The sequence below is a fragment of the Periplaneta americana genome, chromosome 5 (assembly GCF_040183065.1).
Source record: "Periplaneta americana isolate PAMFEO1 chromosome 5, P.americana_PAMFEO1_priV1, whole genome shotgun sequence".
In the NCBI taxonomy this organism is placed as follows: domain Eukaryota; kingdom Metazoa; phylum Arthropoda; class Insecta; order Blattodea; family Blattidae; genus Periplaneta; species Periplaneta americana.
In genome coordinates, this window is record NC_091121.1 from 192,432,811 (window position 1) to 192,451,855 (window position 19,045).

At 35.3% G+C, this 19,045-nt stretch overlaps 1 protein-coding gene across 1 annotated transcript; it reads left to right on the forward strand.

Annotated features, from left to right (window-relative positions):
* Positions 1-1,741: 1,741 nt before the first annotated feature.
* On the forward strand, positions 1,742-16,726 carry LOC138700376 (CCAAT/enhancer-binding protein gamma-like). Its single transcript, XM_069826963.1, has 5 exons — positions 1,742-1,975; positions 2,764-3,067; positions 10,024-10,180; positions 11,789-11,949; positions 16,073-16,726. Exons 2-4 carry the CDS (start codon positions 2,918-2,920, stop codon positions 11,935-11,937), a joined length of 456 nt encoding a protein of 151 aa, XP_069683064.1. The 5' UTR covers positions 1,742-1,975; positions 2,764-2,917; the 3' UTR covers positions 11,938-11,949; positions 16,073-16,726.
* Positions 16,727-19,045: the final 2,319 nt, after the last annotated feature.

A 19,045-nucleotide genomic window follows, 5' to 3' on the forward strand; every position in this document is an offset into this window, starting at 1 on the left:
TTGTAATACACAACGGTACTCCAACTCTTCCTACAGATTTCTGTTCAACGTTCAAATGTATACTGAGAACGAAAATCACCAAGAAGTTACTGGATCTTCTTTTATGAACAAGAGAACAATGTGCTACAGTTGGCCAATTAAAAAAGAGAAGAATGACTGCAATGTATTGTACAATTTGCTGAAAGACTTTCTGCAAAGAACATCATACAAAACTTTGCAATAATTGTTATAAATAATCACATTGTATGATGGTAATACTTGATTTGAATGTGTTCTAGGGTTAACATAACTTATAATAAGAAATAGAACACTATTAAACGGCTTTATAAGCATTTAATTGAATATATTTGCACTCATTAGCCCTCGTAAACTACTATCAACCAAGGGGAATTGGTAAGTTTTTATTTTTTGAGTATCCCTAATTTCCCTCTTCTCACTATAAATTTTTGGAATGATGGAACTTCAATATCATCTTATACAAAGAAAACTTCATATGAAGGTTTATTTATTTTAGTTTTAAAGTGAAGATTAATTTAATAGACCTACTCGTTTACGGTTTACACAAATGTATAGTTTTCTTAATCTTAAATATATTATTTTTCTTATGTCACAAATCTCTTCACAATAAATCTCAATCTAGAGAAAATACTTAACACAAATTTTAAATAGCCTGTATGTAAATTAAAATAGAAAATAAAATGAAACAAAAATAATTTTAAAGGTAAATTAATAAAAATCCCTATAAACAATGAATTTAGGTAATTATGCCTATATCCCCACATAGGCGGAGTTATGGGGGAGGCATGGGGGGCACTGTCCCCCCAAACTTGTCTGCACTCGTTTTTTTTTTTTTTTTTTTCTTTTTTGTATTAACATTAGAAAACATTGAATGCAAAAGACTTTTCTTGCTTTTGTTTATGATTAAGTTTCTGTGCCTAAATTGACGAATTAATGTCTTGAGATCATGTGTCTAGACTATAATATTTATTTTAAATTTCTGAATGTATGAGAATTTCTATACCTCGTTTGAGGAATGGAAGCACTGTAATCCTTCTTTTGCAACAGCCTGTACTCCTGTGTTAGAATTCAGCAGCGGCCATCTACTGAATTAGGTGTTAGTGAAAAAACACCATAGTCCCATGTTAAATGAGTGAAATTTTTCAGTAGTTTTCATAAAACGACCATAGTCCTTTCTTTTGTGAAAATAGCCATTTTCCAGGAAGATGGTACGATGGTAGCATTTACAAATAATATCCCATTCATAAACAAAAGCAAGAAAAGTCTTTTGAATTCTATATTTTATAATTTTAATATAAAAAAATTCAGGCAAATTTGGGGAGGGGCAGTGCTCCCACATACCCTCCCATAACTTTGCCTATGGTTATGCCCTATTATAATTTGTAGTAGACCTACAGTTGAAACCCTATACAACTCGGTCCGAAACATCGTGGATATAGATGTAACACTATAAGAAACATGCACCCCAAAAATACTTTTTATTAAATAATCATATTCCGATATACTGTACCACGGTCAAGCTATAACAGGGGAGGGAGTAAATGATATCCTCCGTAACCTCGTTATATCGGGATTCTATGGTTTTGCTTTGCCTCCCCCCTCCCCCCAAGGAAACCGTTCTCTCTCCGGCTATGTATCCCCAGATAGGAATAAATCCCTAGAGTTGGCAACACTGTTCAAAATGTACGAAGATGTCATTGAATGACGTCATCTTAGACCTTAAATGAATTAATAAAAGAAATTTCGACCCCGCCAACCGCAACACGTTTATCGTCTAGTCTCTAGTCTGTCAAGGCCATCTTGTGAGTATTTCGTCACCCACAAAAACATGATGGCGAAGGAAGTGTAATGAGTGAATGAAGTTCGGTACAAAGAAACTCGTTGTGACATTTTGTAATAAAATACGAGTTTGTCGATGTATATGTGGAATAATATTGCTGAAATGAGGAGTTCCAGAGTATGTGTTATTTTGCATGTTCTAATGGATATATCAATGAACTTAGATAATCTGTTAGTGACAGTCTTGTAAAATAAATATTTTTGAAGTCAAGGTTCAAGTAATTATTGTATTATTAAAGTAGTCAGCAGTGCCAATAATGACTGTTACGTTTGTTTGTGTATTAGAAATAGTCATGCGCGTAGATTTAGTTAAACTTTAAGTTGTTTATGCTTCTTTTCGTGAATGGATGTAGATGTCAATATTGTTTAGTCAATTTCACTGTAGTAGGGCCTATGTACTCTGGGCAGAGGGACAGTGCTTTTATTGTTGGAGCATGTTGTTAGGAAATATTTTCATTGAGTTCAATTATAATTTTATTTTGGAAAGTATGCCATCATTTATCACAACGTGGTTATTATCATGCCTTAAGTTCTACTTTTAAGATAGAGGTAACCTAATTTCTTACTTGACGTACAATTTAGGTAAGTTACTTGGATTGCATTTGTTTGTAACCTCAATAAATTTGAATTTATGATCATTAATAAAATAGATGGTGGCTCAGTGTGCACTTCCTCTTCGTTCAAAGGTGTATTAGAGTAACAAGAAATAAGATATCAGCTGGTTAGCAGAACATCCACAAAATATGACACCAAATTTCATTGAGTGAAATTAAGATATATGGTAACTTTGAGGAGTAATTGTCCAAAACTATTTACAAAATGATCCTCTTGAGAGATACGATCCCTTTAATTATACATAAACTAACTCTAACCTACTGTAGACCTATCTTTTTTGTTTTGTTTTAGGAGAGCTGAAGTGGTGCCATTCCGTTCACAGGATCATTGAAAGTTGCTTTCTAGTCATACATAACCAAGAACAGACGTGATTTTATAGTTTTGAGTTTTACGAAGCGTCAGCTCAAATTAAATATATTGCAAATAACTTCACTTGGATTAAAATATGGCACCACGGAACAAGGAGAATAATGGTGGTGGCCAGAAGAAAGGAGGTCGAGGAAGGAGAAGAAGTGAAGACAGAGGAAGTGGTAACAGTAGTGCGACAGAACTTGGAGGAGAAGATTATCGACGCCGACGTGACCGCAATAATCAGGTAGGTCCTAAATATGAAACTTTATATTATGATTTAATTAATCGGTTAATTCCCGATTTACCACGAAAATCGTCTGTAGCTGCATTTAGATTGGCAACAGGCCATGATTGTTTGGCCAAACACCTGCATAGAATTGGAATATATCAGTCCCCTAACTGCCCATTGTGCAACTCAAACCAAGAAATGAATTCGGAACACCTCAAAATCTGTGCTTCAGTGGCTGGCCATGATAATATCTTTAAAAAATATTGGAGTTCAAGAGGTCAAACGACTTCATTGTCAAACGCCTGGCATTAGAAGACAACAATAACATATTATGATTTGGAAGTTATCATTTAATATTTCGGTGAAACGAGCATTGAGCGGATTCCGCCAATTTTGGAATAGACACCGACGTACTTGAACTGTCAACATAGAAAACAAAAAATCACACTCAATCGCTTTCACCTTCATCTTGACGGGATAATAAAAGCCTAAACTAACCTAACCTAACCTAACCTAAGTGCGTCGGTGTCTATTCCAAAATCGGCGGAATCCGCTCAACGCTCGTTTAACCAATATTTCATTTGTTTTATAGTTATCCTTACAGACAGTAATGGTTTAGGTACTTTGAGTAGGTCTAATCAAAGCTTTCAGTAAGTCAAGATATTCTTAATCTGAAATATAATCAGTGTTCTAATTTAAACTTTTGTGAACAAAAAAATTTTTAATTATTTATATCTCTGCCAAATTTATATAGGTATGGCCAAGTGGCTGAAGTATGTGACAAGGTTAGTGGGTTAGTTGAGGGGATATATAAGTAACCAGCCTACTAATGTTGCAAGGTCACTTATATATCCCCTCAAATAAGCCACTAACCTTGAAACATACCTTGGCCGCTTGGCTGTTCCTATATAAATTTGTATGTATTTCTTTACACTGCAAGTGGCAATCACCCAGTGGCAGTGGTATACACAATATAAACAATACGCAATAAAATTGCAATACACAATACAATCATACAATACACAATATAATTATATACAGTACATAATACAATAAAAATACACAATATAATTTAACACAATAATTACAATTAATAATAGAACATAAAATACCTAATTTTACAATACAACCTACATATGTATAAGCCCTATATAAGTTTCAATAGTCTTTCACTTTACTCTCATCTCATTGTAGTGGCACTATGACGCATTTCACTGACACTATAGAAGACATTTCATTGACGCTATAAATTATCACTGATCGGAACTATTCACTGCACTGTAAAACCATAACTTCACTGATTCACCTCGCTTCACTGATACAACAGTTCAAATAAGTCAAATAATTACACCATTATGCATACTTATAAACAGAACTACATTTAAGCTAAACATTTCTAGTCAAACCAAGGAAATAACTCGTAAGGCTAAATAAATACATGTCACCTTAAAAAATTAAATGTTAAATGTCACCTTATTTTTAATTTGCACTTTATACACAACTTTTTAAGTTATTCTTGAATCTCCTTAAGGAAGGACAGCCCTCAAAGACCGCTGCAGATAGGTCATTCCAATCATTTATAGTTCTATTTAAAAATGAGAATTTACCTACATCCGTTTTCTGTTTCCTACTTTTGATAGAGGTAATTTGGTAGAGATAAAAATAATTACCTTCACATTTCGTGTTTTCCGCTTTTATTTTCTTTTTCAACATGATGTAAAACTCATAAAATTGGAGATTTTGAAAAACAAAATTGCTTCTGTAAATTTGGCAGAGAAGTAATTGAAGCGTCGGCTGGAACAACGTTATAAGTTACATTTGGTAAAATTTACAGGAGCTGCAAAAATCTGTACACATACAATGTTGTTCTTATGAGGGTAGCAAACTTTTGAGTGGACAGATTTCACGTACTGCATTGATGGACAGTTGCAAGCCAAGGAGTATAGCAAAGTAACATGACATACAACATTATTACACGGAAACACGCCAAATGAAAATTTTGTAACTTACAACGTTGTTCCAGCCGACGCTTCAATTACCGAAAAAAGTATATAAATTTAGAAAAACATAAATATTCTACTGAAGTGGGGATAACAGTAGTTTCAAGTTTCACGGCACAACTTTAATTTATGTTGGCAGGTGTTAAGCCTTTCATACTTGATGTGCACGGAATGAGTGACTTCATCTCTGGAATGAAAGTGTTGTAGTTCGAATGAAATAAGTTCAGTATTGACAGTTTGCTCTTGGTAACTTGCATATTATTCGGGACATAAACCTATGTCAAAGGTGAACCTGATTTTTTAGTCAGTCATAGTCTGTGGTCCTAGTGGTATAACCGCCTACCATTACTATTGCTGCACTATTGTCATGGAAACTGTTACGCAATAATACAATCTTGTTTATTTGAATTAAAATGCAGTCACTTTTGTCTCAGCTCATGGAAGTTATTAAGGGCCAGTATTATAAAAAAAACAGTTTAAACCATTGGTAATGGTTAACATCCCGTTTTAATCATTTTTGCGTATTATAAAATGTGATGCGAAGTTCAACTGCAGATCAGCACTCCTGACAGAACTGCATCGGTTAAGTACAAATTAGACGATTGCTGCCAACAAGCAATAACCGATTTATTGCTTTGTTTCTGTATCTCACAAAATGGATAAATATGGAATAGATTAAGGAGTTTCAACCTTTTGTTACTCAAGGGGCACATTTAAACTTTTGAATAATTCGAGGGCCGCATGCAATATTGGCCGATAAGTCGAAGCATACATACTCACTTCCATAAACAGAGCTCCCTATGTGAGCTATCCATGTAAATTTGCTTAGCCTACATTAATTTTAAATGGTAGTTTTCAAACCCTACTTCTTCTTTTCTGGAAACGTACGACATGGGTTATAAAAATTTTAATTGTTTTCACAAAAATAATTTAATAAATTCTTTGGAATTAATTTAGGTAAAACAATAAAAATGCACTATAAAAATATGAACGTTGAAATTATATTCTTATGAAAAGCAACTTACAATACTACAAGGTGGGTCAAAAGTCACTTTCCCCAGTATTAGGTTTCATACTTGTACACATATACAGATGTCATAGCTTGAACAAACGAATAGCTGGTGTAATAAGTGGTGTGTTGGCAACCATGTTCGTGCGTCAACTGTTTTTCCTTTGTCATGTCTTGAAAACAGCCCTCGTTTTACTAATATGCAGTTGATATAACAAGATGGAGCACCACCTCATTTTGTTGTAAGAGTGAGGGACTTATTGAATCAGTAGTTCCATGAATGGATTGGCCGTCGTGGCACAACAAAATGGCCACCCTGATCATGCAACCTGATAAAATGTGATTTTTCGCTGAGGAGTAACCTGAAAAATGTTTTGCTCAGAAACTGCAGGATCTGCATCAGTTGTAACAGATGATCGAACATTCATTCGTGAAAATCGATTAAAATCCTTCAGTTATGTTCTGCCATCTATAAATCAGTGTCTAAACGTTGTGAATTGTGTATCGAGAAACAGGGCTCCCATTTTGAAAAAAATCTGTAAAGGAATGTCTAGTCAAATGTAAATTGAATGTAGTTAAATGTTGTTGTTTTCTAATGCCAGGTGATTGACAATAAAGTCATTTGACCTCTTGCACTCCAATATTTTTCAAAGATAGCCTGTTGTCATGGTCAGCCACTGAAGCACAGATTTTGAGGTGTTCTGAATCCATTTCTTGATTAAATAGCAAGTTTTAGCCGATTTAAGTGAACACCATATTTTAACGTTTTGGTGGCTACTTCACACATAACTCCCAGAATGTCTGGAGGACCACACCTGCTGTTGGTCGATGGGTCTACTAGACCTAGTTGGGAGATCTTGTTGATCACCAGCTTTCCCTCCTTAAGCCACTGGAGGACGATTTTAGTGCCATAGCAGGTCAGCACTAGGAACAGAAAAGTAGAAAGGGTAGGAAGGAAAGTGAAATGAAACCCTAGGCCTCGAATGCTCTAAGACTGTCGGGATCGAAGAAAGTAAGAGTTCAGTCAGAAGACTGGATAGGAAAGGTAAAGAGGGAATTGGTATTGAATAGAGGAAAATTATACCAAATTCAGTTATTAACTCATCAAGCTGACCAGTGCTAATTGATGAGTAGCCCCTCCCTTTAGTTCAGCTTGTAAAATTATGCTTTCTAACAGCTGCACCACGGGAAGGTGGGGATCGGACATTGGGTATTTGTCCAGGTTGGTTTCTTAAAGCCTTAAATAGAAAGGATTGATGGCTCTCCCCCCTGTATTCGACAAATACCGTTTTGCAGCCACGTAGTTAAATGTAAGGAAGTGTTGGGGAAAGCAACTTTTAACCCACCTTTCATTCATTCATTCATTTAGTGTTCTACTCAAGGGCAGGTCTTTCACTGCAAACCCAACTTTCTCCAGTCTTTTCTATTTTCTGCCTTCCTCTTTGTTTCCTCATATGTTCCATATATCTTAATGTCGTCTATCATGTAATATCTTCTTCTACCCCGAACTAACCCACTTTGTATAATTAAAATGACATTAAGTTATGTAAGAAAAATCATAAAGTTTGAAAGTCATATATGTTTTAGGTTGTACAATGATTTATTTTATATTTTGAGACTGTAAAATGTAAAGTATTGTACCTCATTTTCTGCTAAGAAATAAGTACAATCAGAACTAGCTGCGTGTCTCATAAAATAATTAAACTCTGATTACAATTACATTATTAATTATTTTGCAGTAAATCTTTGTATAGTAATGTAAGACTATGCGAGAAATGCACCTACTTACCTTAAAATAATTAAATTGACATGTAATTTTGTTTATATTAGTAAGTTTTTTTGTCTCTCCTGTGAAATTTAGTTTTTTACACGTAGCTAATTTTGAAATATGTTACTAGTCAGCAATGTATGCATTGGAGGGGAAAGAAACTGGCCACTCTACCCCATTTCTCCTGTCTTAGTTTCCTCATGAGTGATGCCTTATTGGCATCACTTATGAGGTTCAAACGTGTCTTCAGACAGTTGACTAAACAAAAAAAAAAAATTCTGAGATTCTTTTGGGGAAAATTTCATTGCATTCATATTAAGATTAATTAAGAAATATGATAAAATTAGGAAGGTTACAAGGATTATGCTTAATGTTACTGTGATTTCATCATTTTCTGAAGAGGTTGTAAATTATACCGTAGCGGCTCTATCTTAAATTCCTTTCATTTCACTAGTCGCATATCATATCTTATTCATGGTTACATAAATAGAACTGTTTATGATTTTATTTCAGTAATTACACAAGTGAGATATAGTCTTTGGCATTTTTCGGAGAATTTATGAGATAATGAATGGCATTACTTTTTCTTTCAATCCTATTCATCTAGGAAGGCATGTTTCAAACAAGCTAAATCTTCACTTGGACATACTCACATGGTCACACACATCTCTCTCTCTCTCTCTCTCTCTCTCTCTCTCTGACACACAAACACACACTCTCTCTCTTCCCATTTTCTGTTGGTACAATAAATGTCATGCTTATAACCTTCAGTTTAATAACAGTTAGTAGAATGACTATTGACTAAGAGAATAAGGGTTCGATACTGGAAAGTCGCAATGAATTATTCTCTCAGCATAACATCTATAGCAATTCTGGGTTCCTCTCTTGCTGCCTATCAAACCATTAATGAAGTTGTTGTACACGAAGTCTGATGTTAACCACTTGACCTTTCCTTGTGCTGATATTAAAAATAAGTACTGGAAAACGGGGTGACTTGATACACTGGGGGATGACTTGATACGTTTTTAGGTTGATGTTTCATTTCCTACAAACCGTATCAAGTCCCCCAGTATATAAAACGGGGTGACTTGATACACTGGGGGATGACTTGATACGTTTTTAGGTTGATGTTTCATTTTGAAACATCAACCTACAAACCGTATCAAGTCCCCCAGTATATAAAACGGGGTGACTTGATACACTGGAGGGACTTGATATGTTTTGTTTTGTTTCGAAACATCAACCTACAAAATGTATCAAGTCATCCTGTTTTACATTATGGCAACTTTAGTTTCCTTCCCTCCATTTGGCTTCATAATATCTGTACTTGAAACCTTACCTTGTGTATAAGGGCTATAAGCCTAGATCATATATACCCAGATAGCTCCACCTTATAGGCTTTGACGTTAACAACTTTTGTCAGGTTTACTATGTTGCCATCTAGTTGTTACATAAGGAGTCACGTCATAATTCCCATTTGAATTGCATTAGCGACTGTACTGCCATCTCGTGTTCGTTCACGGTGGATGGGTGACGATCCTGGCAGTTCTCTTCAAAGTGCTGCAGATTTTAACATAGGGATAAGCTATCTGTTACATATATGATCTAGGCTATAAGTATCGTTAAGTCCACAAATAATCCAAGAGTATTTAATGTAAATTCACTTGTTTTTAAGTACAGATAATGAAATAACCCTTTGTGAAGACAGATAAAAAGAAATTTCTCAGTCATGTCGGAGTGAATATTAAAATAATTTTAAGTGCTATCAGTCCTCTAACTGCCCATTGTGCAACTCAAACCAAGAAATGGGTTCGGAACACCTCAAAATCTGTGCTTCAGTGACTGACTATGATAATATCTTTGAAAAATATTGGAGTGCAAGAGGTCAAATGACTTTATTGTCAAACGCCAGGCATTAGAAAACAACAACAACATTATTTATGCACTAGTTAAAAGGGTTAAACAAGAACGGTTTTAATTCATTTGCATACTTTTTAAATATAATTAAACATGTTTAAATGTCTTGTATTTCCATTTCTTGTTTTAAGTGTTGTTAAAGCGTTACTGTATAACATTGTAATGTTGGAGTTGTCAAATTGTACGATGAAATATAATTGAATTGCCTCATTTTCATTCTTGTTCATTAGTGTCGGAACATGAAAGTCGCTAAACTATTTTTATACATATTTGACAGGCAGTGAAGAGGAGTCGTGTGAAGAGCAAACTTCGTACTCAGCAAACTTTGGAACGTGTAAATCAACTCAAAACAGAAAATGAGATGTTGGAGGAGAAAATACGTATGCTGACAAAGGAGCTTGGATTTCTGAAGGATCTCTTCCTAGCTCACGCAGGTTCGTAGTTGAAATATTGATTTGATATGATAATATGTAGTAACTGTGTGTTGTATTCTGCACTGGTGACAAGGATGTTTGTAAATTATCGACAGAAAGTAAAATGATGGCGGGGAAATGAACATTTCGAGAAAAGCTGTCCATACACGATCTGTGTTCACTACAAATTCCATTGGAACTTTTCAGGAATTGAAAATGAATTTCTGACGTAGAAAGTTGATACTCTAGCCCAACGTTTCTCAAACTTTTTTGAAGTGAGGACCACTTTTTTAAGTCAGAACAGTTCCGCAGACCACCTTACTCTTGTTCCCTTCGAAAGCATATTTTAATACCAGTATACTTATATTTTAAAATAGAATTAATTAATCATAATACTTTTCTAATTATATTTTTGTAGCCAATCACAAGTAACTTATAACAAATTCTGTGCATTGTTCATTCATTGCTTGCCTGTTAGCAGCTAGTTGTTGGAAATCCTTCTTATGTGGTACATGCAGTAGTTGTCCATGTTTGTTAAATAGTGTCCATTATAAATGATGGAAAACTGACTTCGATCCAGATCTTTGAAAAGAAAGGAACATGATACGCTTCATTTAGGCAGTGCTAATAGTTCAGAAGCTGTGTGTGTGAAGAAATATATTAATATCAGTGATTATAGTGCCATTACAGAAATATCTAGTCCTAGTGATAGCTATTCAAAGAAAAAATACTTTCGTAAATATGACAAGAATTATTTCGAATTTGGATTTACTTGGTGTGGCAATGAGAGTGAACCTAAACCTTGGTGCGTTGTTTGTTACGAAGTGCTTTCAAACGATTGTATGAAACCTGCGAAATTCAAACAGCACATAGAGACGAAACACGCAAGTGTAAAAAGTAAACCTGTCGGATTTTAAAGTAGGCTTAGTCTAAAATGTCTTATATCGTCATCTGGAAAAAGAAATAAAAAATTAATGCAGAAACATGCACAATTTTCAATAAACAAAGATGCAATTTGACACGTTCTATTTTATTGGTGTATGATGTATTGTACAGACTGGGTGTCGGCAAAACTATCAAGAAAGACATCAATACATGAAAAGGTTCGATACATTGGTCCTCTGTTATGAATTCAAGTGGTCCCTGGCTGGGTTAGAGGCTCGGCACCAGATGTGCAGGGAAAAGATGGTGAGAAATGCCACGTTCATAGTTCATAGTGCTTTAAATCCCTCATTTGTTGCTGAGAGTAGAGTGGGTAGATAGATAGGGTAAGAAATTACTTCATAAAATATTAGTACTGGTAGAAAAAGTGAAAGGCGATTGCAATGTGTCATTTAAAAACTCTGAGATTTTCAGCTATAGTGTGATATGCAATTCGTTTGAATTTTATTTCTTCTTATATCTTTTTTGAAGGACCACAAGGGCAGACCTCGAGGACCACAGGTGGTCCGTGGACCATAGTTTGAGAAACGCTGCTCTAGCCTTTTTAATGATGTTGCGTCATATCTAATAAAATTAAAGTTTAATTACAGGGTTAATTTTACAGCATATCTAGAAATTATAAATTATAAATTCTAAGAATATACTTAAATTTGTATAACTTGTCTTGTATGATCACCAAAAAAAAAGGTTCTGCTCATGGTGTAAATTTGGAGAACGTCGATCTGGAGTCTTTGCTACAAGAAGAGCCAAAAACAGAGTCCGATCGTATAAAGTCATTGCAAGACGGAGAAAGGTTACATCTGGGAAGAGAAGATGGCAAACCTGACTTCAAATAGCTTGCCTAAGAAGTAAGTACCAGTGGTTATATTAATTGTGTAGCTGATCTTTTGAGTGTGATCCGGAATGTGAAAGGTCATTTGTGGCCGAAGTGATGTTTTGTAGCCTGCTAACAAGTAAAGAATACTGTTATTGATCACAATTTAAAAAGCAGCTGCATTAAAGCATATGCATAATTATGTATCTTCTTAAACATAATTTTTCATATCTTTATTTAATAAATGGTATTATCCCAAGGTCAAGATCACTTTATTATTTCCTGTAGTTTCTTAATATTTATGTAAGTTTCCATAAGATTTTAATACTCTGACCTCTCCTCATAGCTCACAAAAAAAAAAGTTCTCTATCCCAGAATTAATTGATAACATAATAATAATATTTATACCATTTCATACACAAGCCAAGGTGTAAGGTATCTTGCTGAGGGCTGAATGGCACTGGGGTGCCTTCTGCTTCCGTGGGGGTTCAGGGGTGGTGACTTCAGTTCCTCCATTCTCAGAGGAACAACATTTTTATGTATGTATGTATTTATTCACATTGCAAATGAGTATATACCCAGTGGCAGTGGTAGCTAATTACACTCAATAACGACCGTAATAAACACAATTGATATGATATGATATGATATGATATGATATGATATGATATGATATGATATGATATGATATGATATGATATGATATATATTTCTTCACAGCACTTCTTTACATGTAATGGTGTACCTCACATTTCTGAATAAACACAATTAATCATAAATAAATAATAATAATAATAATAATAACAATAACAGGGAGCATCCTAAATTAAATGAAGCACGATCACTTAAAATAACATTTAAAGTAAATCTAATATGTATCTTAACTCTAAGTTAGAACTAAAACCCACGAGTATGATATGTTCATACCTGCACAAGTACCTTTCAGCACGACACTAATTTCATTGACAACTCCCTCACTGCACTGGAACTACGACACATTTCACTGACACTTCAAAAACATTTCACTGTTCAAATACTTTGCACTGCCACTATAAACTATAAAGCTTCACTGACAGAAACACACTTCACTTACCCAACACACTTCACACTTCACTGACACAACACACTTCTTCACTGATACAACACTTCAATAACAAAATATCAATTACACCCTTTACATAGTGTGTATAATATACTACCGTCTATTAGTAAAGTTCTTAAGCCTATTTTTAAATATATTTTTGGTTATTGGTAAAGCCTTTAGTAAGTCTGCAGGTAAAGCATTCCAGTCCTTGAAAGTATGATTGAGAAAAGAAAACTTTCCAGTGTCCGTCCTCTGTCTTCTTTCCCTCAATTTATATGAGTGGTCGTTCCTTGAAGAGTAATTTGGCAGCTGCAACCTATTTTTTATTTCGCTCTAGGCAGGCTCACCTCTGTATGTTTTGAACATTGTGCATAATCGAATTCGCGTTTTCCTGTCCCTGAGTGTGTCCCATTTTAATGGTGAATTATTACGACAACACTTGAGAGCCCGTTTTTTAATCTTCCAGTGTCTTAATATGTTCTAATATGTAAGGATCCCAACATGCAGCACCATATTCCATTACTGGACGAACTAGTGATTTATATGCAATCTCTTTGGATTTATCAGAGCCTTTTCTTAGTACCCTCATCACTAAGTGTAATGCTCTCCATGCTTTTCCCGCTGTGTCATTAACATGTTCCCCCCAGCCGAGATTGCTGCTAAATGTTATTCCAGGGAACAAAACAAACAGTGCACTCCCTAATAGGGGACTCTAGAGAAGAGCATGGTGAGGAATCTGGAAATGTGTCAATTCACATTGCAGGGACTTGGTCAAGAGAGCTTGAGAATTCAGAGAACTCCGTAACTGGGGACTCTGAGGAAGAATTAAAATATGACTCTGCCATGTCAGAGACCTCAGCACAAGAGGAACCTGAACATGGCAGAAGTGAAGAAGCTAGCCAAAAAGCTGGGCATCCTGGATCTTAAAAATAAGAAAGGACGCTCGGGAGCTGTCAAGCAAACATTCTCATGGGGGCAGATAAAAAAGTTTTTTTTTTCCTTCCACAATGTTAATAATGTCAAAACAAGTTCTTATACAAATTTTGACCACTTGAGCGCAATTACGAGGGCCATAAAAAAAATAAGTTTTCCTGGGGCCGTTTACAGAAAGAACACACATTTTCATTGGAAAAATTTATTGGAATAGATACAGCAACTGTTGAGCTACTTTTCAACATATTTCCCACCGAAATTGAGACATTTGTCATACCATGGGATCGACAGAAACGTGCAGACGGCTGTCAAACAATTTTTTGTCTAGTTATATGTCATTTATGAATCATAATAGCCATGTAGTCTTACTAATAAACCGTGTATAATTTTTATACGAGCCTTATGCAGAGTTGGGACAGAAAATGTTACTAATAAACCATGCATAAGCAACCTGTAACTATACATGGGGTCCACGCCTGTGGAGTAATGGTTAGCGCGTCTGGCCGCGAAACCAGGTGGCCCGGGTTCGATTCCCGGTCGGGGCAAGTTACCTGGTTGAGGTTTTTTCCAGGGTTTTCCCTCGACCCAATATGAGCAAATGCTGGGTAACTTTCGGTGGTGGACCCCGGACTCATTTCACCGGCATTATCACCTTCATCTCATTCAGACGCTAAATAACCTAAGCTGTTGATAAAGCATCGTAAAATAACCCACTAAAATAAAAAAAAAACTATACATGGGAATTGCTTTGCAGTAGTTATATACACGAAACCCCTTGTTTAAGCGTTGTATATAGAGAAAAAAAAAAGGCTGCCCCTCTAACAGCTGTTTGTATTGATTGTCATTTTATGATGATGATGATTGCCTTGTAATCACAGAAGAACAAACCAAAGAGCACAGAATAATTAGCTGTAGCTGTACTCTTTGACCAAAATATAGCGTGATAAACATCAGGCCCAGTTGTACTATCAATACTTAAGGTACTGTCACACGTCGCTACTTTTGCTGCGCAACTTTTGTACTGCAGCTGCAAAAGTTGCGTGTCGTGTTCACACGTAAGCCAAAAGTAGCACGCTGCACGCTACTTTTCGTGCTGCGAAACCCGAGTGCAGCAAAAGTTGCAACTGGAGGTTGCGAGTCTGTTCACACACAAGGTGCTACTTTTGCAGCCGCAGTCATGCTGCAGGTTTCCACCTCCGTGTTGACTTCTCAATATACATTTTGTGGTTATGTTCGCATTATTAATAAACTCATGCGAAAACTTACTTATCTATTATTTGCTCTTCTGTCCTAACTAGTATTCAGAAATTGGCATTATTTTTACTATAATGCTTTTAGAAACGTCTATATACTTAAATGATAACCAACAGCATATTCACGTAATCAATGTTGGCAACCCTCCTCTTTGAAACTACGCTACAGAAAATAAAAAAAGTGAATTATATCGTCGCAAATATGCTCAGACTGTGTTGTGTATTTAATAACTGTTACAAATAATTTATTTTCATCACATCTAACATTAAAATACATCCAAACAATAAAAATATCATTGGCACATTTGGGTGGCAACACTGGTCGCAACCACAGCAAAAGTTTCAACAAAACCGATATCAAAAATGCTGCGGCTGCAACCCTGAGAACCTTGTTCACACGTCGCTACTTTTAAGCTGCGCGCAGCATGGAAAAGTAGCGAGCAGCAGGTTCGGCAGCCACTACTTTTCGGGTTGCACCGTTGTTCACACGTCGCAGTACAAGAGTTGCGCAGTTTTTTGTATTGCATCACTGCGAAAGTAGCGACGTCTGACCGTACCTTTAGTGTGGCACACTAATGCATACTATTGGATGCAGTAGAGAACATCAGTTATTCTGTTATCTTTCGTAATGCAATAATGACAAAACTATGACGTGGCTGTGTAACAGTTGTACTGTTATACACGACATATATAGTGATTAATTATTAGTAAAGAATTTACACACGACTTATAAATGAGCTATTCATTGTGTAAGTATAAGACAGTTAAACGTCTGTATAAGAGTTTTTATTAGTAAGACCGATAAAATATACACACTATGTTAAATGAAGTATACATTTTACATACAATAATGCATTAATACATTATCTTATCTGCAATTTTTCCAGCTACTTTTGACTTTGAAATCAAGAGAAACACATCAATAAAGAAGATGGTTTGAAGACTTTTTTAAAAATCATCCAGATGTAGAACAAAGATGTGAGAAACAAGTTAAAGTAGAAATTACTTTTTCTATCTTCATTTTGTTACTGTATCTTTATTATATGGTGAGCTCAGTTAAAGAGTGGGGATGTGTGCATTTGTGTGCACTGCTGGTTAAAATCAATGGAGAAGAGCTTGTGTGTTTCGGGAGTGATGATTTTGATCCTTATGGAGTTTATCCGAGTTTTGGACTGGAGTGGTTTTTGTTACCTGGTACAAAAGAAGAGGATATACTGCTTGTGTATAGATTGTAAATTATAATGCTGTACTTTTATGTTGTAATAGTGAGACTTCCAACTTCACATTTAATTATATTTTTAAAATGTGCATTTGATCTCGTAATTGTTATTTTTATTTCTGGAAATGTGGGAAATTTATAAAGTAGTGATTTGTGCGTTTTTTTTTTAATCAGTATCTTGTTACATATCTAGTGGATAATTGAAAATGTCAAAACTATTGGCGTTTTCTTGTCTTTTATGTCCCCTCCCCCATTTAAATGTTAACAAGGACTTTTCAATGCAATTACAATAATAAATAAGCATGCAAGGTACATATCAGAACAGGTTATAACATTATTTTTGTTTGTCGACATTGATTTCTGCTGGGTAACTTTCGGTGCTGGACCCCGGACTCATTTCACCGGCATTATCACCATCTCATTCAGATGCTAAATACCCTAAGCTGTTGATAAAGCGTCGTAAAATAACCTGCCAAAAAAAAAACATTGATTTCCCTTTTTAATTTCATTCTGGTAATTTGTTAAATGCAGACCTCCGAAAATAGAAATTAAATCTACTAGTCTCAATAAAGAAATGATTTGCTCATGGGGAAGTTTACTTTAAATGCAATTAGAAAGTCACTCACCTTGTCTCATATAATTTGTCTATAGTGAGGGAATTTTTGGAGCTCTGGTCAGATGTACAGGGCATATCAAAAGTCCGGTAACACTTTCAATATTTTATTACACAAAAACTACTAATGATAGCACTTTCAAACACACGTCAATTTAAAGTCAAACTCTCAAAGTTCTGTTTACACCTTACAGAGATTCAATGTGTGAACCACGAGTGACTCGGCAGATGTCCAAACGATAATCAAACTCTTCCCATACCCTTTTCAACATATCCTCTGTGACCGTGGCGGCAGCGTCTCGAATTCTGGTTTTTAGTTCCTCTAAATCATGTGGCAAAGGAGGTACAAACACACGGTCCTTTAGGACCCCCATAGAAAAAAGTCACATGCAGTCATATCGGGTGACCTTGGTGGCCATGTCATGAAACATCTGTTCCTTACTCCAGCACGTCCTATCCAACGATCAGACATCTCCGTATTCAGGTAAGCACAAACTGCAATGTGGAAATGTGGCGGAGCCTCATCTTGCTGAAAGATGAAATCATCGAGATCTGGTCTAAGTTGAGGCACCAACCATTGCTCCACATGTCCAGATATGAATGTCCAGTCACAGTAGCCTCAATGAAGAAGAAAGGTCTGTACAGTTTTCGTTCTGCCGAGTCACTCGTGGTTCACACATTGAATCTCTGTAAGGTGTAAACAGAACTTTGAGAGTTTGACTTTAAACTGACGTGTGTTTGAAAGTGCTATCATTAGTAGTTTTGTGTAATAAAATATTGAAAGTGTTACCGGACTTTTCATATGCCCTGTACTATATCAGGGTATATGAATATTTGGTGTATTGCACAAATATGAAAAAATTTTAATGTGATAATCAAATCCAGAACATTACAATAAATTGTAAATACTGGTTATTTTATCACTATTAATAAGATCTTAATTGACCAATTGCAGCAAAGTTTTGTGCCATCTGCACACATCCCTGCAAATAAAATTAATGATTACTGCATAATCTTAATATAATTATATTAATACGATGAAGAAGGGTAATGTAAAGCAGAATTTACAGGAATTACATTGTAACCAGTTGCTCTTGGTATTTGAATCTTACGTTGGGTTTAGAAACAATTAATTGAATTTACATATCATATTATAGTCAAGTTAATGGTACTGAATATTTCAACGTGAAAAGTGAAACTTCCTGTTGTTTAATAAGAATCGTCATATTGAGCAGTCAGATTATGTTAGTCACCAGCAGTTTGAAAGCTTTACTTTTAAATAGTGGGGATGAGGAGATTATAGTAAAACCCCAGTATTGGTATTTCAGTTCACAAAAGAAAAGTTCATGATTTAATTTACATAGGCTAACATATTTTCCAATACTGTATACCTGCTAGAATTTTGTCTCTTTTTGATTTATGTAAATGCACTGTGAAGTAATTATTTCAGAAAAGCACCCTGAGTCATATTGTGACAGGAATATATACAAAGACTTCTCTCCTAAGAATAAATTCTCATCCAAAAATATTGTTAAAATCTAATATTTTTTCAGCAAAATTGTAAAACTTCTGCTTCAGAACAAAGTGATGTGTGTGTATGTAATGCTCTGGATTTAACAATGAAGTCATCATCCTTCTTGTTTCCCAATATTTTGATGGAAGGTCCACAAATGTCCTAAGAGTTTCACAATTAGCCAGGTGCTCCATCTCCATGTCCTCTTCTCTGGTGCGCAGTAAGCATTTAGGTGAATTCAGTACTCCAATACGATGGAGGTGTTTACTGAGGCAATCATGACCAGTAATCAATCTAAACATGGCCACGGCAGATTTTCGAGGTAGATCAAGAATTAGTTTTGGATCTTTGAATGGTTCTTTCCATTTTGAATTTTGATGTTTTGCCTGTTCACTGTTATTCTTTTTATGACTCGTTTTATTGATTCATATGGGAACTTGAAATTTGTTTTTAAGTTGATTTTAGTTCCTTTCTTTGCTAACATATCTGCTTTCTCGTTACCGTTCAGTCCGCAG

Coding starts and splice junctions, on each gene's coding strand:
- LOC138700376 (XM_069826963.1), top strand. CDS start 2,918: ATGGCACCACGGAACAAGGAGAATAATGGTGGTGGCCAGAAGAAAGGA. Junction 3,068..10,023: donor GACGTGACCGCAATAATCAG/GTAGGTCCTAAA, acceptor CATATTTGACAG/GCAGTGAAGAGGAGTCGTGT. Junction 10,181..11,788: donor TCTCTTCCTAGCTCACGCAG/GTTCGTAGTTGA, acceptor CCAAAAAAAAAG/GTTCTGCTCATGGTGTAAAT.